This window comes from Strongylocentrotus purpuratus, unplaced genomic scaffold (assembly GCF_000002235.5).
Source record: "Strongylocentrotus purpuratus isolate Spur 01 unplaced genomic scaffold, Spur_5.0 spur5_scaffold_4, whole genome shotgun sequence".
Lineage (NCBI taxonomy): Eukaryota > Metazoa > Echinodermata > Echinoidea > Camarodonta > Strongylocentrotidae > Strongylocentrotus > Strongylocentrotus purpuratus.
The window spans coordinates 270,038-297,987 of record NW_022145610.1 but is presented as its reverse complement, the minus strand read 5'-3'; the positions used below and the strand labels follow the sequence as shown (position 1 = coordinate 297,987).

Here is a 27,950-nt window from a genome sequence, read left to right as displayed (position 1 = left end):
AATAATATCTTACAGCTTCTCTTCTCTTGCAGCCTGTAGTCTAAGTATAAGTGTTTCTTTGTCCAATTCTTCCAGATCATCTTCTGTTCCTGCATCACTAGTACTCTCAGCGTCTCCATCTCGATCTTCTTCAGTCTTGGACTCCTCAAACACCATGCTGCTGTAATCAAAGAAATACCATGCCAGGGTGAAATCAATAGCTCTTAGATCAACACAATGTTTAGTCTTGTTTTATTTTGTTTAGCTTTGTTTTGTTTTGTCTTTTAACGCAGGTTATGTATAACTTGTCAAAATCCCAATCACATTATGAATATTACATGTAGGTAATGATTTTTGTAACAAACCTTATATAATGCATACATGTTTGTAAAGTGCCTCATACAAATGATTGAATTCACCTGTTGTGGATACATGTAGGTGGTACAAACATTAAGCCTTGCCCTACCTAGCAACACATAATTATGGGCAATTTGCATTCTAACTATTGAAATACAATCTTTTGTAGCAGGTGAATGACCTAATTCATACTGAGTCCATTTTAATACAAAAAACATACCTTAAATTTGGTTATGAAAATGGCCTATTTGTATTTATATTTCTTGAGAATGTGACACATTTAAGCTTACATCTCAGAGTATTAAAAAAGGCCTTAATCCAACCAGTTCACCTTTCATTCTTGCGTTACGAAATATAAAAACATCAAATTACAAGGAGTATGAATAACGTAGTTGTTAACTGTATCTGTTCAGAATAGGGATCGACCATTAAGGGAATATCAGAACACATTACTCCTATGAGACATAGACATCAAGGTCATAAAACAGACAGATCAGTGATTAAGAACGTCAGATCAATGATTCATTTGACATTTTGCAATTAGTCAACCAAGAAGATCAGAACCCCAACTACATGTATATGTGTGAGGTACATGTACCTTCCAAAATTAGCAAGGTACTAATGATTCTAAGGATTTAAAATTTGATGAAATCATTTCAGATTTCAGATTTACAAACATTTATGAAATTATAATTTGTGCACAGCTAGAATGTATAAAATCAATGTAAAAAACTTTCCCATTAACATTCTATAGTTTAATGGTTAAGAAGTATGTAGAAAATAAATGATAACATAAAACCCTGTGCACCATGCAGGCTTTAGTCTAATGCAAGTGTGTTCTAAAGGCCACTCACAAGCCGCTTTTATGTTGATTGAAAGTGTACAATAAACTTTCTATGTTAATTACAAGGACATTTAATATTTGGAGCTCATACCTTGAATACCCTGTAGTATGTGGAACCCTTAACATACAGAGAAAAATATCTTTAGCGATCGGTGCACTTTAGGTCAAACATGTAGATATTGTGTATGACGTTAAGAACGTGGACATTTGGTATTTGTCTAAAGGATAGTTAGTGGTACACAGGTTGTATATCTCAATAGATGAGAGACTTACTCTTTATCACTGATGCTATGTTCACTGTTTTCTCTGACAAGTGATAGTGATGGTTCCTTGAGATCACCTACTGATCCGATGTCATCTGTGGATGTAATACTGATTGAACTCCTGATTGATGTCGGTGAGAGATCGGGAGAATCTGCTGAAAATTACGATAGGAAAAGGTCTTATATTCACTGCGCTATGATTCAACTACCCCACCCTATGTCATAACACTTGGTACAAATGACAACTGCTAAAATCCTACAAAATGTTTTCAATTCAATTCAATTCAATTTATTTATGTTTCCAACAAAACATTACAAATCAATTATAAACATTTACAACAATTCAGGAATACATATTGGAAATAGAGGGGTCCACTAAAAAGCAATGCTTGTACAAGTGTGGACCCCTCAAATGAAACTTTAACACATAATTAAATTAACAAGTTCTTAACTACAAAAGGAACTACAAAATAGGGAGAGAAAAAGGGGGATGCCTACAGAGACGGAAACGGGACAAGACAGTACTTTACATGAGAAAGATAGGATAACACGGTCACAATACAAAAAGTAGACAATACCCCAAAAGAAGTGAGAGATCGGGGTACAGAAAAGAATACAAAAGGATGAGCTGCATGAGGGGTTGAGAAGAAGATGAGGAAAGAGAAATGCGCATTAGAAAGGAGATAAGCATGAGTGGGGACTAAAATTGAAATGATTGAAGCGGCTTATATTGATTACCCTCACTTTTTAAGTTGATAAGTTGTGTATCAGAGGGGCAAGAAGGAAGCCATACTGGACTCTCATCTTTTTGAATGTCAGACTTACCTGGGACGGAACCGTTGAAGGAAGCCGTTGGAGTGCCTGGACTTGGTAAAAGGAATGCTGAAGCAAAGTCTCTCCTTGCTCCACTTTCAATACTGGTGTCACTCTCAGCACCTGGTGTTATAGCACCAGGTGCATTAAACCCTGATACTACTCCATCTGGTGTAAATGCACCTGGTGTTAGTGATCCTGCATGTCCAGGAAGAGTGGATCTCTTCTCTGCACTCAGTCGTCTGATGGCTGCAGGAGATGGCTCAGCGGCTAGGCCCTTGGTGGGTGATGCAGCCTGGAGTGGGAAAAAGTGATACCAAACTTGATGAATACATGAACAAAACATTGTTCAATTCATGTATCAGTTAAAGGTAAAGACCAGTTATGGTCATGCGATTGCATTGTGAAAGAAACGTTGTGGAATCGATCAGAAAAAGGTTGATCATCTAGCATCTAGCATCTGCAAGGTTCTGGAATCATCAAAATGATAAGAAATTTGGCCCATTCTTCGTAAAGTTACAAGCACTATACACAGAAAGATGTATATGGGACTACCCTATATCTCTCACAGACCATGAGAGAAACAAATTTACCAAATATATGAATTAGTAGGCGGTTTCCCGGCAAATTTTTTTATCATCATGTATTAGTCAAAACATATTCTTTCACATGATTGGTAATGAGAGCTTCCATTTCATTTTTTGAAATTGAGGCGTTTCCAATACTGGTCTTTACCTTTAAGTAGTACAAGAACTGCTATAGGTAAGACTACTCAATACCACAGTAATGCTTAGTCAAACATTTGAGAATGAATTTAAAAATCATCAGATTCTGATGATACTTGAAGCTCTGCAGTACTCCATGGATCCATCATGGGTTACAATGAACTACCTGAAACTAATGATGAATTGAACATGTATGAAAGCATGTATTCAAGATAAATACATAACTCAAAACAACTCAGAAATCTCAACCAAGAGAGGTCGTGTTTGCTCATTACAAACTAGATCAAACAAAGAGGTCTAGAGGACTTACAAGGATTAACACTCTTTCAGTTAATATAATCAGGGACTAAGAAATCCCACAAAAAATATTTTCTGGTTATGTGTTGTCAGTCATATCATATGCGATGCAAAGTTGAGTAACATTGTACTCTATACATCACATATAATTTCAATTGACTTGACCTCTGTAATAGTAGTTTAATAGTCATATATATATATATCCTGTGGTGAGCTAAACAGAAACCTATCAAAAAATTGAACAAAAGTAATTATGAAGTAAAATCTAAACTCCCCCAAAACTACCAGGATATTGCACAAAGGACTCATCTTTAAATGACCACAGTTTCCTCTGTTACTTTAATCAAAGAACAAGGCATACACTGCATTTTGAAATTTGGCAATTACGAATTTCAAAAGTAATAAATCATTCATTAATCAAAAGAAAACACGTCATCTAGAAATCTAAGTTGATTAAAGTAAGACAATTCATCCCCATTTGATAATGACTCAGTCATCTTGTAATGAAACATGTAAGCTCATGAAGCATCTGTCAGTGTGTATGAACTGAACGTGTATCATCATCAAATCAAATTGCAACATGGTTTAATAGTTTGTTAAGAAGCCATAATTTGATCAGAAAGATGTACTTACCGCAATTGGTTTATGAGAAAATGACTTGGGAACTGTTCTCTCCTTCTTGGTAGTAATGAATTGGTCTCGGACTTCCTAATAACATAGAAAGAAAACAAAATCAGTGGTTCAAATTGTAGTGCTAATCACATTTCAATTGTATGTATATCCAGTGATGAAGCATGTGTTTAGTTTGATGGGCCACCATTCTTTATGGATGGATGGGAATTGAGTGACAGAGTGAGGGAGGGTACCTGAACAGTAGGGATTTTTCCCTTCTCATATCATCTCTTTGTTTCTTTTGTTTCTCATAGCCTCCCCCCTCCCCTCTGTCCCTCCCTCCCTCCCTCTCCACCTCTCTCTCTCTCTCTCTCATGTCCTGTTGGTGAAGAGAGAAGTGGATCTTTTTTTTTTACTCCACTGTATCTATATGTAACAATCAACTTGTCTATACCTGTGGTACATGGGGCAGACAAATTTCATTTCAACCAAAATCATGATCTATTTCTCCCCTCCGTTATAAAATCAATTTATTAAATACTTAGAAATATAATCATTATCTTGAATTGAGAAACCATATGGAATCCTGAGTGATTATTATTCCAATCAACTCATGATCATAGACATTAAGTATGGTTTGAGGTTCCATACCATCTGTTAATCATATGAGCATTGACAAAGCTTGCTCCCTTTTGGCTTTAGATGAGCTCCAAGAACTCACTTGCTATCATCATTTAGGGTTCCTGTGTCTCCAAGCACTTCTGGTTTATGGCATACTATTCTAACCAAACAGGTAGTCCATGCCCATTATGGGAGCCATAGTATCTCCTCTAAAGGCTCTAAGTGATACAACATACACTGTTTTCAGGAAATATTACAGAGCAGAGGGACCATTAAAGTCAATATTTCCGTTTCTAGTTTTTAATCACTAAATTTCTCTCTGCCCTTGTATTTCTCTGAAACACAGCATTTTCCCAATAAAGAAACACAGTGTTGTTTAAGATCATGGATTGGACAAAAATGTTATTTCTGGGTGACATATCAAATATAGTTGGGGTGGGGGCAATCATAAGAACATGGCCCACTCCCTTAGAAATTTGAAGAAACTGCAAAAGAAAAATAGGCATTTTTTCTTCAATAATAACACCAAACTAAATAATGAATATGTCATTTAATGTTTAAATATCTTTCAAAAGCTCATATAAGACTAATCACTAATCAATTTTTAACCACAAGTTACAGTGTTCTTTAAATGCATTTACAATAAATAATAGGTTTATTATCCCGTAGGGATGAAAGAGGTCAGCTAAGATATAAGAGGAAGGGAAGATGAATCCCCCTGGAAAAATAACTAAATATGAAGGAGCTTGGGTATAGTATGTTCAATGAACAATTCTGTGGTCACAAGAGCTCTCAAATGCAACATGTCAAACTGAGAAAATATGCATTGAATCAGAATCCCCAGTATAATCATGTTGCTAAATAAGTACCCAATTTTCATGGTTGCAACATGTATCTTCTATATCTTCAAGTTCCCATAAAGAACTATGTACATAGAATGCTTTCTATAGTGATTGCACTATTATATTGACTCTGTATTACATTGTTGGAGGTTGATTGAAAAACTGCGTAATTTTTAAAGGAAATGTTACTTATTATATTCCTTCTACTGTACCAATTAACCCTTCAACATGCTAAAAATCCTGGAAAATTCTCAAACTACAATGATATTTGTGGTTTTCTTGGAAGGCGTCACTGTGCGACACCCTTAAACAGTAAATTTTCCAACCATTTTTTAATTTTCTCAACTGTTTTCCCTTGAAAATAAGACATAAGACAGGCTTTTAAAAATCTTTCAACACTTAAATGTCAGGAATGGAATATAGAGCCAATCCATGATTGCTTTTTGACAATTTACATTCACCTAAATTGAAATTAAGTTGTAATAATATAGTTGGGAGAATTAAGGAATCAATCAGATCAGTTTTCCTCAATTTTTATCATTAATAATGGTCTGTTTTCACTCAAAATTTCAGAATATCTTTAATTGTACACCTAGCATTGAAGTCACTACCTTTTTCACACCATTTTCTCTCATCTGAACAATGCAATGTTTACCAAGTCCCTTTAATACAACTAAATAACCCTCATCTTACATGGAAATAAGGATTAAATGGTCGTGTTATTTTCATCTCATAATATCCAAATTGCGATTTAGCTCTTGCATAATAGAGAAACCAAATTACTAAAAATCATTATTTTTTATCAAAATATACTGAGAGGTACATTGTATGAAGCCAGAGTCTTTATTTAGACACTCTTCCATCATGTGGTGGTATTTTTACCTGACTGCTAAGAAAGCATAAATGCTTGTTAGTAAGCAACCATCATATCAACTTGAGCAAGCTCTTTAAGATGATGACGTCACATGCCATGCACATGTATGCATACTGCACACATACCAGTAGTACGCTTCAAACATGGCATCATTATGCGCTAACACATTATTGCTCTGCTGCATTCCGCTTTAATACAAGTACATGGAGTGCTCTATGCCGGGGGGGGCATGCATATATCTCGCTTCATGTACAATGTAGTTAGTCTACCATCCAGGAGATGACTTTCTGCGATAGCCAATCAGGAAATTAAAGCCTTGCTTGTGTATCTACATGTATGTATATGTATGATAACTTGAAATGGGGCTTCAGGTCCCATATAAGCTACATGTACATGTAGCTATAGCCCTTAATGTTCTTCCTAAATGTATTTATTGTTGCTAATACGAGAAGAGACCTGGAAAAAAGAAACAGTTTTAGTCTTTAGCACAGCTAGAGGTTAACATACCGGTAATCAACATTATGATGGTTTTATATTTATGGCTGACAGCCAGAGAATAATTATACCAACTGTACATATATTCATGTGTTTGAAACGGCTTACATCAACCAGGGATATGTGAGTTTAAATGGATACCCCATCTAAGAGGGCCCTTTGAAGCACTGCGAGGCACCGAGAGTCTTTTTTTCCCCTATCATAATCCCCTTAATCCCCCTCCCGGACCGCACAGCTCGTAAATCTCACTCCCGAAACCGAGTGACATAGGGCTCGCGAAATGCATTGTTGGAAATACACATCGGCTGCTATCAACAAAAATGGCGGCATACAGTAGGGATGAGTATTTGCTAGGCGACGATTTAGACTTTCTGACTGGTTTTGAGGAAGATTTAATTTATGGGAAGTTGGAGACCAACACAAGTTTAATATGCACGTGTGAAATTCCATCAACGGAAAATCTTAATCGTTGCAGCAAACCAGAACGTATGGTTAAATGGTTTCATCGTGAATGCGTAGGCCACTCCAGCAAAACATAGATAGTTGATGCGTATTGACTACTAGCACTGCAGTACGTGTAAATAGGCAGCATTTGAATACATGAATAGTCAATACACTCACGACATAAATATGCACATAATTATACCGATGTGGTTGATCGGCAAGTTTGACAGTAGACTCACGATTTTAATTTTTTAATTATTCTTTCTAACATCGGAAAGTTTAACAAATTGTATTTTAATGCTCTTTAGGTGTCATCAATCGTCACTAAAGTACTGACTTTGAGTGAAATCAGTTGAGTTTTGTACAGTGGTGTTTGAAATGTTGAGAATCAATAGCACAATTTTTAATATACGGCCAGGGTAGTAATGCAGCTATGTGTGTTTCCTCCCACAACATGCAGCATGTACAGCCCAGCGAGCACGGCGGCTTGCGCGTCGCCTGCCCGTACTCGGGGTGAAAAGTGGTGATGAATTGACAACTTCTAACCCTCATTAAACCAAATGCGCAAATATACAACACAATTTCATTTAGTTATTTTAAGAGATAAACTTATGGACTACCTTCCTAGCTATGTAAAAATTTCGGAAACTTTCGGAAAATGTCAATAATTAGAAGAGAACACGATGATGATGAGAACCTTGCATTCACTCTAACTCACGATTTCCTTGGTCGATTTCGCTGGTTCAGATGGCTACGTCTTCAGTAGAGTTATCCGAGCACAGCGAAAGCATTTGATAACCAATAGAAGGTTGTATTGTGCCATAAGTTGTCGATTTTTGTATTTTATATGTTATAGCTATATACATCTTCCATGAGTATGACGTCATCTTCTCGGTGACTCGCATGGCTTCAAAGCCTTATTTTTACGACCAAGTGTTTGGAGAGCTTAGGGAAGCAGACCGTGTTGCGTAACATTTCGTAACATTTGGATTGCCAGAGGGCATCTGTGGTCTGATAAGGGCGGCTGTTGATGGATTTGATGGCTGAAGAGGGTTACATTACTTGTTGTTAAGCCAAGTTAATCTTGAATATCTTTCCCTCGGGAAATTTTTTCGAGACGGAATATCCATTTAACTCACATATCCCTGCATCAACCATGTTGCCTGTATAATTGTACATGCATTCCTTCATCCTGCTGCACACATAGGAGCGGTATAGGTATAGAGCACTCTGACACAGTTATTAAAGTGGATGCAGTATAGTGTAGTGCAATGGACAGGTGATAATGAGACAGGTATAAACTCCCCAAGGTGAATGCTAATTAACGTTTCTATGATCCTAAACGTACCGCTATAGGGATCAAGGTCATATACAACAACAAAATCCTATGCATAGTACCGGTAATATGAATTAATATTAGCCCGAAGCTTTTAAGATATGAGGTGGTAATTAAACGGCAGTGTTAATATCTAAAATTATTTTATGACGTATTTGGGCAACATCGTTCATATTTCTGTAGCTCATAACCAGAGCTCGATCAGTCAGTGTATACCCATAGGACCTCCCTGTGCCGAGCCTTTAGGGACACACAATGTTGTCTCAGTCTCATATCAACGCATGTAGATTTGGGGTAGCTCAGAAGGATGATAGATTTTTGTTCTAGAAAATGTTTCTCTGTAAGAAATACAGGGAGCTACATGTACGTGTTTTCAAGCTACAATAGACCTGACTTTAAAGGGATAGTTGAGTTCTGTTTTCAGACCGCAAATGCCTTCAAAGTGCATGGTTATTGCTCTTATTCTTATCTATGACATTTATAGTGCCCTTTTAGAACCTAAAATTGCTATGAAGGTAATTTTAGACCCCAAAATGTGTGAAATTTAGCCAATATACGATCATACCAATTCAGCTCCACTTTCAAGAAAACACAGTGACCGTTACTTAATTATTTAATTAAAAATAACAATACATAAGCCGGCTAATTGTGGGTAATATAAGCAACACGAAAATGCTAACAAAAAAAGCCAACATCGCCATTGGCTGAAATACGACGTAAAAGCCGTTATTTCGTGTTTTTTTAACGGTTTTTTCAAATTTTTCAAAATATCTAATATTTGTGGTGGTACACAAGAACCGTATTAGTAATCGTTATATTTTAGCCATCTATGACCCGATTTTGATAAAACTAAGATGATTTTGTCATTTAAATATTATGTTCTTTCAAATTTGACACTCAGTTTGTCATTATCTCACAAAAAAATTATTTTGTGTAGCGCCCTCTGCAACAGAACTCAACTATCCCTTTAAAATAAAAAGTGTGTTTTTATATATAAACAAGTACAATAACAGGTGCATTTCTTCACTGTTACATTGTAGTGTCTACCTGAATGTAAAAACACATGTTATTTCCTGCTGTCTGACTTTGATTATTGGCAAGCCTCAATATGTATGAATAAAATTTACAAGGAAATTTGTAAATACACAATGTGTATGTAGGGGGGGGGGGTGGGTCACTCCTATCATGGCAACAGTGACATGGCTACGCACCGGCGTCCAGAATAAGCTTTGAAACTTGAAAGGGTGTCTTTTTCAGCTATACAGCATCGTCTAGGTTTTCCTTAAAAAGGGGCGTTTTCAAGCACTCATCTCACAAAAAACAAAAAAGGGTACCTTTTCATGTGCAATACATACACCATTAGGGTCATTTCAGAAAAGGTGCGATATGCCATTAGGGTTCATTTCAAAAGGTTGATGGACTTGAGTGGGCCCAAAAGAGTATTCCATTAGTATTATATTCTGGACATCACTGCAAGTTTATAAAAAGCAATCAATAGCCTAATTCTTGCATCTCTCGCGGATCTTTATGTCTCACTTTTGACTTGCACATCCACCATTTTACTGTAAATGATAGACATAGTTCACCGTTTTGAATTATTTTATGCACTGTCACTCTGCCAGCACGTTGCATGAACATCCCAGTTTAGCTGTATGATAAGCTGCCATCAGGATTATTTCTACAAGGTACAAGGTACCGGTACTCATGCAAGAAATGGGGGGATGGGGGAGGGGGTGTGGTATTGGGCATTTGTGTCTAACAAACACTCACATGTACAAGTCAAAATGGATGTGAACATTATAAAAGCTGTCATTCCGCAAAATGTGTACCAGTATTGTGTGAGTGAACTTGTGTGGATTAATTGTATCTATCAGTTTCTTCTGACCTGTTATGACCTTGCCATGACACAGAACAAGATCATAGCCTACTTGAACTTCACATAATAGTCTTATCATAACAAACATGATTATTTTTTTATAATATGAAATAATTAAAAAATAAAAATGAAATCCAATGGACGTACAAGTTATATAATTGTCAAGATATAAAAAGATATGCACAACAGGTTTAATGAGGTATTATAAATATAATACAGAAAAAACTAATACTTAAATTATGCTTGCAAATATGTATAATTTACTTATCATCTCTAACATTCCATGATAATTTATTTTTCCATCATTACCATATCTTTGTTTCATGTAGGAAAGTATAACAAATTAAGTATAAAATTGGAAATACAGATTATATGATCAGTAAGATTGATAGTATATTTCAATGCTTGTAACATGTAGCATGTGCATGGCCTGGAGTAATTCTGAACCATATTGAGACTAGTTTTCTCATCAGGGTGTCATGCAAGTCAAGGATAAATTGTAATCTAATTTATCTACAGACCTTACACTTCACACTTTCCTTCTACATCTACATACCTTGAAGGTTTGCATTTTTTCTACTCATACAATATGTACAAGTAGGTTCACATAATACTTTAAAGCATAGTTGTCAGTTGTCACACAAAAGAAATATTGTGTGGACAGAAAGTTCCAAGTAGGATTGTAATTTAAAACATTTTAACTATTGATGAATTTTATGATGATATTCTTTTCAAGGTCTTTCAGCTTTAGAGTAAAATCATATCTCTCGCAAATTACAGAAATTCCACCACCAGATTTGTGCATTTTTAAAGGCTTCTTGTTACAAAAATGTTGAAAGGCCAATTTTTCCATCTCATGAAAGTGCAATGTCTATGAGTAAGATTACGAGTTTAGGACTATCATTCAAACATCCCAATTTAAATCTCACATAAAATAAACTTTCTTCTAAATAATTGTGGTTATGTTCTGTGCACTCTTAGTGCTAAGGAAGAGATACAGAAAAATGCTTTATAAATGTACTTGCATAATTTTTCTTGTGTGTGAATGAACCTATCTTTAATATTTTGACCCATGAATGAGCAAGGAATGACCAATGAAGTTTTCAAACACATATAATATGTAATTTGTGAAATGGAGACACGTACATATATTATTATACAAGTAAAGACCCCGAATTCCAAGAGGTCTTTTCAACACTGTCTTTTATCTGAATTTTATGTTTAAAAAATTGAATTAAATTTCCCCTCAGTTTCTCAAGGTCCATAATCATAGAATGTACAGTGTACTGTACTTTATATATCAGATTTGCTATGTGGTGAGGAAAATATGAAAATGAATGCACTGAAATAGAGCCAGCTGAAATGAGCGACTGAATGCAGCGAGAGACAAAGCTAGCCTCAAGCCTCAAGCAACACCTGAGGTTGCAAGGGCATACCAATGAAAGATGGTTGCCAATGCACACTAGGCCTGTCCTCATCAGCTCGAGACTGCCAAATAACCCGCTATTTTAACTAGTCTGATCTCAATTTAGCCAGTTAATTTGCACCTTCATCAGCCCGCAATAGCGGGTTATTTGGTCGAGAAAATATCCCAAGAAATCTTGGTCTTGTTTCCAAAACAGCGGGTTAATTTGTGCCCTTTTTCAGACCAAAGTACAGAGTCAACTTGTACATGTTTGTAAATAAACTATACATGCGTGTACGATCGGACGCGTAGCTTATGTGGTCCACCGTCAACGGCTGAACTTGTACACATGTTTTACAATGCAGGTAAAAGATTCAAGCGCTGATCGTACGGTCGGTCTCTAAAGTGCACATGGGCTAATCTCAGGTTTATTTTTCGAGCTAGTTTGAGATGAAGAAGCAATTTCGAGCTGCGGGATAATATCCCGAGTCTGAAAATAGCAGGTTATTTGGCAAACTCAAGCTGATGAAAACAGACCTACTTTGTGACCTAGTATTTCATAGTTGATTGAGTGAGATGAAAGGCGAAGGAGATTGTGTAGATATGGTGTGTATGTGGTGTGTAAGGAGACAGGAAGAAAGGAGAATAGAAAGGAAGTTATGAAGACTCCTTTCACACCTCATTCAACCATGCTTGTTTTTATTACTGAATAGCTATAACAAAGAGAGACCACTAGTAAATATCATGGGAAACCTGAATACAAATATCATGTTGTATGCAATGCAGAGACCTGGGCATTATATGCATGCATACTTCTGCAGGCCTATACAAATCAAGTCTGTGTATAATGCCTTACTGGCTACAAACAGATGATATGGAAATACCATACATATAGAAATATAAATTCAAAGACACCTCCTGAGAAGAAATTTTGAGATGAAACTGGCCGAGTGTTCCGTCATCCCAGAGACATGCTGGTATCCCAAACTATAAATATTGTTTCACAACATAATATACATTCTATTGAATTATCAGTAGTTACTTTAATAAAGTATAGGCCTACTTAATATATGAATTTATGTTTCATATCCTTAGTGCTTATAAATTATACAAGGCCTTGAGTGACACACTGTGAAACTAAATCAATTACATTCAATTAATTGGTTGCACATTAATGGAATAGAGACTATATATCTACATGATTTAATATACATGTAGCTGTGTTTCTTTCCAAGGTATTTACAAGTATATTGCTTAATATACAAGCCAAGTTTAACTGGCATTGCATATTTTGAAAAAGGGATGGAAGACCTTTAATTAAAAGGAAATCCAACTTTAGTAGCAAACTAGTCGAGAGGAAAGCAGAAAACTCAGAGAAGAAGACTGGGGAAAGTTTGAATGAAATCACACAAAATATTGAGAAAGTTATTAATTTTTAAAAGTTGTAATCACTATAGAGGACTCTTTAAATTGGCTGAATCGGTAATGTCTCTTTGATGTAGTGGCAACCAACTTTCCCATTTGTTCCAACACACAAAATGACTAAAAGATTCAACTAAAACAAATTATAACTCTGGAGGGTCTATTCTCTTTGAATGACCTTTCATAATATATGCTATCTGTAATACAATTTGAGTAAGGGAGAAAGTATGGTGGCCCTGAAGGGACATCGCGAATAGACTAAATCGTGAAAAATATGCGATAAAATTCACGATATCGTCAATTTTATCGCATATTTTTCACGAAGAAATTCACGAAATTGACGATATCGTGAACTTTATCGTGAACTTTTCACGATGAAATTGACGATATCGTGAATTTTATCGTGAAAAGTTCACGATATAAAGTTCACGATATCGTCAATTTTATCGTGTACTCTATCGTGTACTCTATCGTGTACTCTCCTGACGGGCGCTTCGTAAACAAAACCAGCCCTAGCTGGGGGAGACAGAGAGAAGGAAAAAAGGGAAAGGGAAAGAGAAGATAAAAGGAAAGAAAGAATAATAAGAAGAAAAGAGGGGGGGGGGGGGGGGGGGGGGGGGGGGGGGGGGGGGGGGGGGGGGGGGGGGTCGAAGGGCTCTTGCCTCCTCCTCACTCCCCCCCCCCCCCCCCCCCGCCAAAAAATAAATCAGAGAGAGAGAGAGAGAGAAGGGAAAGGGAAAGGGAAAGAGAAGATAAAAGGAAAGAAAGAAGAGGAAGAAGAAGAAAAGAGGAAAACGGGGGAAGGGCGAAGGACTCTTGCCCCCCCCCCTTCCCCCCCCCCCACCAAAAAATAAATCAGAGAGAGAGAGAGAAGGGAAAGGGAAAGGGAAAGAGAAGACAAAAAGGAAAGAAAGAAGAGGAAGAAGAAGAAAAGAGGGAAACGGGGGCAAAGGGCTCTTGCCTCGTCCCCCGCCCCCCGCCAAAAAATAAATAAGAGAGAGAGAGAGAAGGAAAGGGAAAGAGAAGAAAGAAAGAAAAACAAAAAAGAGGGAGAATAGGAAAGAAAGGAAAAGAAAGAAAAGAAAGGAGGCAAGAGCCCTTCGCCCCTGTTTCCCTCTTTTCTTATTCTTTTTCCTCTTCTTTCTTTCCTTTTATATTTTCTTTCCCTCTCCCTTCTCTTTCCCTTTATGGCGGGAGGGGGGAGTGGGAGGTAAGAGCCTTTCGCCCTTCCCCCGTTTCCCTCTTTCCGTCTTCTTCTTCTTTCTTTCCTTTTATATTTTCTTTCCCTTTCCCTTTCCCTTCTCTCTATCTCTCTCTCTCTCTCTCCTATTTATTTGTTGGCGCGGGAGGGGGGGGGGGGAGGAGGCAAGAGCCCCTCTTTTCTTCTTATTCTTCTTCCTTTCCTTTTTTATTCTCTTTCCCTTTCCCTTCTCTCTCTCTCTCTCTCTCTCTCTTATTTATTTTTTGGGCGGGGGGATGCAAGAGCCCTTCGCCCCCGTTTCCCTCTTTTCTTCTTCTTCTTCCTCTTCTTTCTTTCCTTTTATCTTCTCTTTCCCTTTCCCTTTCCCTTCTCTCTCTATCTCTTATTTATTTTTTTGGCGGGGGGTGGGGAGGGAGGAGGCAAGAGCCCTTCGCCCTTCCCCCATTTCCCTCCTTCCTTCTTATTCCTCTTCTTTCTTTCCTTTTATATTTTTTTTTCCCTTTCCCTTCTCTCTCTTATTAATTTTTTTGGCGGGGGGTGGGGAGGGAGGAGGCAAGAGCCCTTCGCCCTTCCCCCGTTTCCCTCTTTCCTTCTTATTCCTCTTCTTTCTTTCCTTTTATATTTTCTTTCCCTTTCCCTTCTCTCTCTTATTTATTTTTTTGGCGGGGGGGGGGGGGGGGGGGGGGAGGTAAGAGCCTTTCGCCCTTCCCCCGTTTCCCTCTTTCCTTCTTCCTCTTCTTTCTTTCCTTCTATATTTTCTTTCCCTTTCCCTTTCCCTTCTCTCTCTCCTTATTTATTTTTTGGCGGGGGGGGGGGGGGGGGAGTGAGGAGAAGGCAAGAGCCCTTCGCCCCCCCCCCCCCCCCCCCCCCCCCCCCGTTTCCCTCTTTTCTTCTTATTATTCTTTCTTTCCTTTTATCTTCTCTTTCCCTTTCCCTTTTTTTCCTTCTCTCTGTCTCCCCCAGCTAGGGCTGGTTTTGTTTACGAAGCGCCCGTCAGGAGAGTACACGAAAGAGTACACGATAAAATTGACGATATCGTGAACTTTATATCGTGAACTTTTCACGATAAAATTCACGATATCGTCAATCTCATCGTGAAAAGTTCACGATAAAGTTCACGATATCGTCAATTTCGTGAATTTCTTCGTGAAAAATATGCGATAAAATTGACGATATCGTGAATTTTATCGCATATTTTTCACGATTTAGTCTATTCGTGATGTCCCTTCAGGGCCACCATAAGAAAGCAATGAAGAGAAACACAGAAATAAATGATAGTTTTGTACACAACAAACGGGAGAGTCATCCTCGACTATAAAGTCACAATCAACTGCTCAAACTAGCAATGTGAAATTAGCATAGACTTTAAGTGATCTCATTTTCGTAAACAATCATAACTTACTTATTATTAGTCCAATTTATTTCAACTTTTTCGCCATTACAAATAAACTCTTTACTAGGGTTGGATTACCCTTTAAAATCATTCCTCTTGATGAGAGAGAGAAAGAGAGATAATAAATTCAGAGCAGATTTATCTGCTAGTGTCTTGTTTAATTGTCTAACATGCAAGAAATCTGATTATTATTATTTTATTTGGGGGTAGGGGGGGGGGGGTAACCAAAACTGCACAAAATGGCTCTAAATGCACAATTCCAAAAGCTTCATATTAAGTCACAATTTTGTTACCAATATTTATATTTAAAAAAGATTGCTTTAAATTCAGACCAAAAATGTATGCACAAACCATACCAATACTTGTCAGATTTGATTTGTAAAGTACATGAACTCTTATCAATAAAGCTTTTACATGTTTGTTTCCTAATACGTAAAGTGGTTTACTGTTGGTCAAATCACTCCAAGGAATCAGAGAATCTGAGTGAGTGAACACCTCAACTCTCACCAGACATCTCCCTACCCACCTCTACCATTACAACGAGGATACCCAGAAATCGGGTCAAATATGCATTGCTTTGTGTATCTTTCTTCAAAAGGCTTTCTTCAATACTTTGACTTTGCTCAAGTTGAAAGACAGCTGTCTAGACAAGACTCTCCTTTCAATATCCAACCATTAAAGGTGAAACTGAACTTTATATGAAGCATGGCCAGTAGGGTGTGCTGTATTTCAAATTTCTGTGAATTTTTAACACAATATTGTTCATTTGAAAATGCTTTTAAGATACCTTTTATCCTACCTCAAAATATTAAAGGAGGCAGGCCTACAAAAAATGAATAAGATCTTCAATAATATTCCTCTAATATACAGTCAAATATTCAACTTTCCTTTCAGAATTGCTTTTAAAACTGAAACTCTAAATAAATACATGTAAATTCATTAATTCAATGAATGGTATAAATACAGAGTTGATAATTGACTCAATGACCTTTGATATTGAAGCAAGTAAACACAAGACAATCTTGTAAGGTAAGGTGATAGGCATCATGCAAACATGGCTATGGTTTCAGAGAATAAGGAAAGAAAAATATCAATGCGACAAGCAGCAGTAATAATGGACATGATTTTACTGTTGAGATAATTTAGATTGGTTGTATACATGTAGTTTAAAAGATGAAAAGTAAAGAGAAAGAAACTAACCTGAAGAGCTGTTAACCATTGCATCATACTCTTATGATTTTCTGCAGTAAGAATGTGTTCCTTTCCTCCACTCCTGGAATGATAAAGAGAAATACAATGATAACACGTTAGGATCCACTCCACACATGGCTTAGTCATACTTTGTCACCTTCGTCCCTCAAATATTTATCAACTCAGTGACAATAGGCCTGTCTTCACTAGCTCGAGATTGCCAAATATCCAGCTATTTGAACTTTCCCGATCGCAAACTATCCAGCTAATTTGCGTCTTCATCAGACCGAAGTAGCAATTAGCGGGATATTTGGTCGGGATTGTCATCCCAAGATATCTTGGGATAGTTTGCAAAATATCCCAATATTTGGCAAAATATCCAGCTATTTGTCCGGTGCGTCTTCACCCGACTGAAGACTCGCACTATGCGCTAACGCTGAGCAAAATATCTCGAGCTAATTTCTCAAGGTCGAGTTTCAAGTTTCGAGGTCGAATCTCGAGCTGATCGATGAAGACGCGATTTGTAACTTCAGGATTATCTCCCAAATCAGAAATAGCGTGCTATTTGGCAATCTCGAGATGATGAAGACGCGCCTAGTGACAATGGGCTTATCTCCTAGACATGCACAGATAAGACAACAGTTCAGGTTAGTTCTTATCAGCATTGCTCAATATCAAACTCAATGTATTCAAAAGGAATGAGGTGACTTGAATCATTGCACTGAACATGAAATAATGGCTTTCAAACACAGCCACTTCTACCACTTCTCAATGAAAACATGTAGGACTGAGTCTAGAATTGAAAGACTATAACTACTCTCCTCTACGGGTTAGTTTCCGACACAAGACTGTGTAGTCTGTGTAACTCTTTTTCAGCTGAGAGCTAGGTGCCCTGTAAACCAATCTGGCAGAAATCCATAAATAGATTAAAGGGCAATCCAACCCTTGTAATAAATTCATTTGTACATAAGATGAATGGCGAACGTTTTATATAAATCAGACCAATAATAACAAAGTTTATAAATGTTTGAATTATGATATCCCTAATTTTATGTGAATTTCAAATTGGTAGTTTGATCAGTGGACTGTGACGTAGTTGGGGATGAATATCCCATTTGTCCATGTAATGTACAAAAATATCATTAATTTGTGTATTTCTTAAGGTGCCTTCTCTCCCTGGCTCCTATCATGGATAATTATTATAGGTCCTATAAAGAGAATAGACCCTCCAGAGTCATACATTTTTTTTTAAATTGAAATGTTAGTCATTTTGTGCATTAGAACAAATTAAAAAGTAGTCCGCCACTACATCAAAGAAAAATTACCAATTCAGCCAATTTGAAGAGCCCAAATCTATAGTGATTACAACTTTTTAAATTCATAACTTTCTCCATATTTCGTCTGACTTAATTCAAACTTTCCCCAGTCCACTTCTTTTATTTTCTGCCTTCCTCTAGAGTAGTTTGCTATCAAGGTAGGATTTACCTTTAAGGAACCACTACATCTAGAGCTTCCTTCAGCATCATATTACATTTATCACAGGCTGAGCTTTCTCTAATGACTTTACTACCATCATGTGACTTGACATGATAGATTAATGTAGGCATACACATTGGTGAATCTGGAGGGAGGGGGCACCACATCCCCCCTCCCCCCCCCCACCAAAATTGTTGAGTAAGGACACACATGAAATGCAATGACATTGTTTTTCTTGCTTGTACCCAAGAATGCCAACTCACATAATCATAGTATGCAGAGTCACACAAGAATACATAACAACATTAGTCATTGTTTAATGATAACAGCCAGATAGAGCTCTTCATGTCTTGGCCAATATATGAATTGATCTTCTGAGCATGCATTGTTTATTGTGCACAGGTGTTCAACAGAACAACTAATATGAATCACATTCCCTCTGCTCTGCAGGTGAACATGCTATGAGTATGACCATGCACATGTAGTAGTAGGTCCATACTATGACTGAGCTGAGGCAATCCATACTGTTAATACATAAGAATTCCATTCACGCAGATGTTCAACAAACATTAATCAAACATTTCAAATATGTATTTATGCAGGGCTCGATACTATTACTAACAGGTGCCCGGACTCCAAACAATCTAAATCCAGACCTCTTCCCAAAAAGTTAGTGGGAATTTCTAATTTATGCACAATTAAATGGTATTAAACATTTGAAACTTTGTAACCATATCTGATTCTACTCACTCTGCTCACACCCTCTGATACAATGTAAAGCTTACATCCACATCCACGGAGCTGCTTGTTTGTTACTCCACTAGCTGGGTCAACACAATATCACCCAAGAATACACCTAGCTACTAGACATATCTCACAATACAAAAAAATGATATGCAGAATATCCCAGGGAATTCGACACATACCAAATGCTTTACTCCAACCCCAAATATACAATGTGTGACGATGTGTCTCGTATTACAGGCTTGTCTCCAGGGCCTGCAGACGGCCTGCAGACGGCCTACAGACGACTCGGCAAGTAATATGAGTAATATGAGAATATACCAGTCAGCACAAAATGGGTTGCCAGAAAGAATATTCTTCTCTTTAGAAACCTGTATGTACGAGAGAAGAAGCACCTCTACAACAAAAGGATTGAGTGATAAAAGAAATACCTCTATCATCCAATCAGGAAGGTGACGCCTTGACACATGTCAATGTCATCTGATTGAAGCCAGAAGGGCATTAATGCTTTGTCAAAATGATGTAACACCCTTCTGGCTCCAAACAGACAATATGAAAGACTGTTTGATTTCTCACTAGAAACCAAGAATGAATTATAATCTGTAATAATATTGTACTAGCAGTAAAACCTAATTTGCTTTCTAGGTATTTAAATTTGTCTGCCTGAATGATTTTAATAAGATGTTATTTCGATATATCTCATTAATCCCACCGCACACTATACGATCTACCTGCGATCTGATTTTGGATGAAATGGAAATCATATTAGATTTAGAAATCTAAACAGACATCATCTTCCTGATGTACATGTACATGTACCTGTAGGTTCCAAATAATAATACTAACAACTAGAATTTTTATGCATAAAAAGCCTGCTAGTCGGAATAAAAACGCCTAACAGCCTTCGTTGACAATCTCAATACTGGTATGACCTCACTATGATTTTGTGCAGATGTACATACATGTACATGTACTTGGCTTATGCCTACAAGAGAACTATCTTAAATTTACATGTACATGTAGGGTAATTACTTTATAGCCAAAAGCTTGAACTAAATACCAAGGTTGGCGAAGTATTTTATCTATTAAAGCCAAACTGAGTAAAACACTTATATTTCTAACGTAAGTAATGGCCCTAGCCTACACTACAATCTATTGAATAAATCTCCTTACACAGAAGCTTAGAAATGAATTATGAATTTAGGTGTGAGCATGTGTTATTATTCTATGCCTAGTAGAGCTGAAACCTTCTCTTTTTCACCATCCTTCATGTATATTTGATAAGCTAGCTTACACATACATTACCCAATAACCTATTAATAAATCCAAACAAGTCAAATATAGTGCATGGTGGTGAGGATGACCACAGGCTGAGAGTAATCAAGTCTAGTGGTTGACAGCACCACGTGGGCTGCTCTGATGACGTTCAATAAATCAAACTTTCACAAATCACTACGTCATCACAACGCCTCAGTAGGAAAAACATTGTTAGAATAGACGTAGTACACCCTCTATCTTGTTGCTATCAATCTAATTGTAGAGTTCCTCTTTAGAAGAGTTGAAATGGTGGGCCATGACCGGAAATAACTGACCACAGAGTGGTTGTATTTCATTAATGAATGATAGTACAAGTAGCTACACACAGGTTATAAACAAATACCTTGTACTCTTTACTGGGACTCTGCATGAAGAAAATGGAGAAATATTTATAAACTCTATTCGAGATAAGAAATCATGTTTTCAAACATTTTTTGAGACTACAATTTACAAACAGTCAATGGTAATTGCTCTACTGAGCTTTGTGACATTGAATGCATTGATTACTATGAGATGTGACCACAGATATAATCACATTGAGGTCAGCTAATCTTTATGCACATGTTGTCATTTTGGAGCATTCATTTTGATTACATTCAACAACTATTATGACAAAAATCACATTCTCTGCTAGCTATTCTTAGATAATCAATACCGGTAGTTTATTTTTATATTGTAATATTCTATAAGGTATCATGTGTTTGAGTTCTGAAGGGCATTAACTCATATCAATAACAGAGTTACTACCCTTCTGGATCATAACAGGCAGTACAGTACAAGTATTCATTTCCGCAATTCTAGCTAGCCGATAAGGCTGAAATCAACATTCCATTTTAATTCATCAAATCCTGTTATATGGGATATACTAGTAGGCTAATTAATGAACTATTTTTCACAGGCTGAACTTACAACTGTACTTGCCAAATGCCAATACATCCTAGTATGCTGATGTTAGTAAAGATTTGATATTTATATATGAACTAAAACAATAACTTTATCAATCAATACCAAACCCTTTTCTGATCATTAAATTAAACAACAACAAAAAATATTACAAAATGTCATATGTCATTATTTATAGTGAAAAAGTAGTAAATAAGGTAGTTGTGATAATAGAAGTGTGCCATTTTCAATAATCTTCTGCTTGTATAGGTCTTTGTACAAGAACAAAATAAAAATTCACTGATGAAGGCATCACTGCATTTTGTCTAGTAGTAGTAAATATCAAATATCACGCAAAGATTTTAAACCATTTTAATACAAGGTTTATACCTCACCAACATAGGCATTTTATATCAACAAAAATCAAAAGTTATGTCCTTTTTTTTGTTTTGAAAAAATACTAGAATGCAAAACAAGTTTGGTCAATCATTTGGGTGTCATAAGCATAAATCTTGGCTTGTATTCAATCTATGCCTAATTATATTCATAACCTATTTCCAGCTGACCTACTAAGCTAGTTTTCATTGCTTGCTCTAATTCAGTTAACCCTCCAGCAGTTGTTACAAGGACTGTCATCAAATCATCAATACATTGTTAGAAGTATTGTGCTCTAGTGGATATGTCACCTGACTGCAGATCACAAGGTACAGGGTTCAAATCCCAGCCCAACACTAACCTCCTTTAGCAAGATGTTATTCTACATTTGCCACTCTCCACCCAGGTGTTAAATGGGTGCCTGGTAGGATACTACAGTTAATGTAGTTTGGTCAGCGCTTAGAGACTTTGTTGATTTATTAAGCGCTACATACATGTATATAAGAGCTGAATATTATTATAATTAAAATAAATATATCATCATTATCTTTATTGTAAAACAGTAAGGTAGAATATCTTAATGTTGTTAACCAATCAATTTTTATTTGATAACAAACTGTAATTAATGATGACCTTGAAAACATGTACAGTTCAAAAAATATTTGATCAGTCGAGTGGGTTGTTTATATGATGATATACATTACATGTGTACATTGTAAGATACATGTAGCAGGGATGAAGTGTGTAGAAGACACTGTAAGCTGCTAATTGATTTACTTATTTACATAACGACACCCGTCCAGTTATATACAAAAATAGACTACAAGGTAGGATCTCATTAATCACTTCCCTGCTTGACTCACTGACATAGAAGAGCCTGTGTCTATCTCATTAAATGTTTTCCAAGGCTGCTAAAATGAGCCCCTGTGGTGGTAAACGTAACAGAGATGAAACCATAGTTTTTATTTCTCTACTTTTTTGTAAATAAAATAGAAATATGAAACAATACTTGCCCATCAAAATTTTGACCCGGAAAGCCCTAGTTTTAAGAATTCCATTATTCAGTGTTGAATGTTTTGTGCACAGAAAACCTTGTGATTCTTCTTCAAATTCAATTTGGGTTAATGAAGTACAAACACAGTGTTTGTATTTAAAGAAGGGCAAAATCATTAATAACAACTAGATGGAATTTTGACTGCGCGCAGTCGAAAATGATGCCTCCGCCATAGAGCAATTTAAACAAGTTTGGAGTTTAAATCTCCAGTGGTTCTTGAGATATCATGATAACAATCTCAATGTATGGAATTTCATAAGTTGACCTCTGTGACCCTTGACCTTTGACCTACGTGCTCCAAAATCTAATCAGATTGTCTTCCTATGGTGATACACACTATCATTAAGTTTGAAGTTTAAATCTCCAGTGGTTCTTGAGATATTATGATATGGTGATACATACTATCATTAAGTTTGAAGTGAAAATTCTCCAGTGGTTCTTAAGATATCGCGATAACGATCTCAATGTATGGAATTTCATAAGTTGACCTCTGTGACCCTTGACCTTTGACATACATGCTCCAAAATCTAATCAGATCGTCTTCCTATGGTGATACATACTATCCTTAAGTTTGAAGTTTTTACATCTCCAGTGGTTCTTGAGATATCATGATAACAATCTCAATGTATGGAATTTCATAAGTTGACCTCTATGACCCTTGACCTTTGACCTACGTGCTCCAAAATGTACTCAGATTGTTTTCCTATAGTGATACACACTATCACTAAGTTTGAAGTTTAAATCTCCAGTGGTTCTTGAGATATCATGATAACAATCTCAATGTATGGAATTTCATAAGTTGACCTCTGTGACCCTTGACCTTTGACATACGTGCTCCAAAATCTAATCAGATCGTCTTCCTATGGTGATACATACTATCCTTAAGTTTGAAGTTTAAATCTCAAATGGTTCTTGAGATATCGCGCTAACAAACTCAATACAAGGAATTTCATAAGTTGACCTCTGTGACCTGTGACCTTTGACCTACGTACTCCAAAATCTAATCAGATCGTCTTCCTATGGTGATAAATACTATTCCAGAGTCTTAAGTTTAAATCTTAAATGGTTCTTGAGATATTGTGATAACGGTCAAACGGGACGGACGTACGGTACGTACGGACGTACAGACGTACGGACGGACAACCCGAAAACATGATGCCTCCGGCACCACCTTCGGTGGCGGAGGCATAATAATTAAAAAGAAGACAAAAACCTTGTCTTTTGAGTAACCTTTGAGTTGCACCAGAAAGTTTTGGGGAGGAAGGAGGAATTTGTGCATTTAATTCATCGTGCATTTAATTCATCATGCATACAATGACTCGTTCGGTTGGGAAAAGGAATTTTTAAGTGAACACTAAATAAAAAACTCGACAGAAACACTAAACCTGTCTTACACTATTTTACTGAAACTGATTTTGTATTGCCTTCTAGAATGTGAAGATGAATAGAAAATAAAGCCATTTTACGACACTTTTATAGAACATTAATTTAGGAAATGTCTTCTTTTAATGTCTAATTGGCTATAGTCCTTTGATATGCAGGCACACTGTATCATTATCTACATCTAACTAAGCTACCAACCATCTATTAAATATACAGATATCTGACTATTAAAGGTAAAGACCAGTATTGGAAACGCCCCAATTTCAAAAAATGAAATGGAAGCACTTATTACTAATCATGTGAAAGAATATGTTTTGACTATAAATACATGATGATAAAAATTTTGCCGGGAAACCGCCTTCTAATAGATATATTTGGTAAATTAGTTTATCTATTGGTGTGTGAGAGATAAACGCACGTGTCGCGCACGTGTGTGTAGTCCCATATATATCTTTTGTGTACAGTGCTTGTAACTTTACGAAGACTGGGCCAAAATTGCTAGATGATGAACCTTTTCTGATCCATTCTTCAACGGTTCTTTCACAATGCAATCGCATGACCATAACTGGTCTTTATCTTTAACATTAACTAAATGCCAATATCATTTCCACAACTTTTATGCAGACATAATGGAACAAAAAGTTGGAAATATCTTCATGGAGATAAAATGCAAAATCGATAGCGTCTTTAGTTACACTACCATGTGGCATGGCCTTGCCTTAAAATGTCACTTTTGTGGTGAGTATGTGACATTCTTGGCTAGGAGGTGATGAGTATTGATTAGTGAGAAACGCTGAAGGCATATCACCTGCCTTTGAGACTACATCATTCCTTCATTCCATCTTTCCGTCTTCATCCCCTCCTATGTTCTATCTTTCCGTCTTCATCCCCTCCTACGTTCCATCTTTCCGTCTTCATCCCCTCCTACGTTCCATCTTTCCGTCTTCATCCCCTCCTACGTTCCATCTTTCCGTCTTCATCCCCTCCTACGTTCCATCTTTCCGTCTTCATCCCCTCCTACGTTCCATCTTTCCGTCTTCATCCCCTCCTACGTTCCATCTTTCCGTCTTCATCCCCTCCTACGTTCTATCTTTCCGTCTTCATCCCCTCCTACGTTCCATCTTTCCGTCTTCATCCCCTCCTACATTCCATCTTTCCATCTTCATCCCCTCCTACGTTCTATCTTTCCGTCTTCATCCCCTCCTACATTCCATCTTTCCGTCTTCATCCCCTCCTACGTTCCATCTTTCCGTCTTCATCCCCTCCTACGTTCCATCTTTCCGTCTTCATCCCCTCCTACATTCTATTCTATTCTGATTCAAGACATGGTGTGCAGCAAGATTAAACCATTGATCAACCATTCAGCCCAAAATAAGAAACCAGACTGAATCATTCTTTCAACCATATTTACTTCTTGATCATTCTTCTTCATAAACATATTTTATTTTAGAACAAAAATACATGTTTCACATTAGCTGATCATCCTACACACATACACAAACCCACACACACACAAGTAGAATCATTTCCTTTACACACACACACACACACACACACGCACACACACACACATTTCGCCCACCTTTCAGACCCTCTCTTCATAATCTATCCTTGAATATATTCCACCATATTTGATGAGACGAAGAATTATAACTACAGACACAAGTAGAATCATTTCCTTTACACACACACACACACACACACACACACACGTTTCCCCCTCCATTCAGACCCTCTCTTCATAATCTATCCTTGAATATATTCCACCATATTTGATGAGACGAAGAATTATAATCCCTTTATCTAATCATCAGCACGTATTCAGTCTCTCATCTCCAACCCATTGGCATTTCTCACAAGCTAACGTCATTTAATATGGGACTGCTACACTCCACATAATAGAAAAGCTTTCTTGCCTATGGCTAAGGCTCTACGTGTCACGAAAACAAATTTGAAGAAAAAAATAATTGTGTTTAGTTTTGTAAACATTGAAAGCCATTGCATCAAAAGTGAAAAAGTAAATACTACCAATTAATTTCTTTTGCTACAACAATTAATATTTCTCCTGTCTTTCAAAATTATGTATTAAGTTTCACAATTACATGTAAGTTATAAATAAGACAAACAATGCAAATACTACTACTACTACTACTAATAAATAACATTGATATGATATAATGTTCTTGTATTTTTTCTTCTATATCGTGTATATTTTGTGTACTAAACAGTTCATCCATAATGACAGCTAATGAATCAGTCTTTCCCCAGATCCCAATCAATTCAGTAACACTGAAAATTGATACTGAAAAATTGTTTCACATTGCTAGATTGCAATTTTTTGGTAAACCCTGAAAAATATTTTTTCAACATTGTGTCATGATATAACACACATGGCACGTGCAAGTACTACAACGTACCAGTTAATAAACCTCAATTCAGCTAAATTTATTCCGTCTTTTGCCACAATTGAATTCATATTGACTGATGCAAATTTCATAAATCCATCTTTATTGTGAATGTGAAAAAACCACAACAAAAAAAACATTTACCTTCATGTATGATTTATGAATTCATGACCAACATATTGCCAATACAATGATTTAAGATTTTCTTCTTTATGCTCATGTTGATGATATATTAAATTTATGTCAAAATGGAGAAAGATAATTCATATAACCCATTAAACCATCACAATGCTAAGTTCATCTTAAGTTAACATTTTATAAACAGTAAATAGAAAACTTCTGTGGACAGTGTGTTAAATGTGTAGATTTGTGAACATGATGATTGGGTAGGAAAACGCTCTACCTTCCATTTGATCCACACAGAAAGACTGTATTCTGTGCGTTCACTGTTTGAAAGGACATACCGACATAAATCATGAAGAGTAAGTGCTTGTACATGCATTCCATTGGTCAGTCTACACGTATGCCTGGACCCTTGTGAGAGATGAGATGGGGCAGGCGCAAGTATACAATGCGATCATCTCATAAATTACATGGCCATGTCAAAGCTCAAGGCAAGTGGAATACAGTTATCAGTCTGAGAATTCATCTATGATTGCAAATGACCTGGGGTTTTTTAAACAGATGTTCATGTATTGTGCAAATTAATTTTTGCAGTCAATATTCCTTACTTGTTACAGTAAAACATTCATAATGAAGAGTCAAACTTCAAACATAGTTAATCAACAAAATGTATTCCTACATCGAATCGAAACATTTTATGTTCTGCATTCAATGAATGCTTAACTAACTAGGACACTAGGACACTTAGTGGGTAATCTCTTAGAAAGATGTCATCATACCGGTACAATGATAGAGTAATTCTATTCCAGGTACAATAGATAAATCTGTTACTCTCCACACCTATAGAAGATACATGATGTACTCATTGTAAAATTGTGCATACCGTATATGGAGTAGATACATGTCTCATTCAATTATTGTGATATAAATGTAAGGTACAGGTGTACATGTATAACATGCATTACCGTACAATATATGTAACATATTGAGATATATGTACATACATGTACATGTACATATTGACATAAAGAGTGACAATATTTCTGAGGTTTCAAGCTAGAGTGACTATGTATGAGGTCTTTTATAAAAGTAAATGAGTCATATGGTCTCTTAGGGAATAATTATTCATGAGGACTGTAGAAGAGACTAGTATGACATGAGAGATGAGTCATCTTGTAGAGTGAAGCCCTTTCAAATCCAC

The 27,950-nt window shown here is 36.6% G+C and overlaps 1 protein-coding gene across 4 annotated transcripts in view; it reads right to left on the bottom strand.

The window, feature by feature from the left end:
- Positions 1 to 27,950, bottom strand: part of LOC100889912 (TBC1 domain family member 2B-like) — a 67,983-nt gene that overhangs the window by 22,362 nt on the left and 17,671 nt on the right. For 2 of the 4 annotated variants that reach the window (XM_030997874.1, XM_030997877.1), the window contains exons 4-8: positions 17,000 to 17,072; positions 3,912 to 3,986; positions 2,269 to 2,551; positions 1,454 to 1,598; positions 14 to 160 (exon numbers count right to left, since the gene is read on the bottom strand). In XM_030997874.1, coding sequence (XP_030853734.1) covers positions 14 to 160; positions 1,454 to 1,598; positions 2,269 to 2,551; positions 3,912 to 3,986; positions 17,000 to 17,072 — 723 coding nt within the window. The remainder of the gene's footprint in view (positions 1 to 13; positions 161 to 1,453; positions 1,599 to 2,268; positions 2,552 to 3,911; positions 3,987 to 16,999; positions 17,073 to 27,950) is intronic. The other 2 variants (XM_030997876.1, XM_030997875.1) reach the window with 2 other exon arrangements.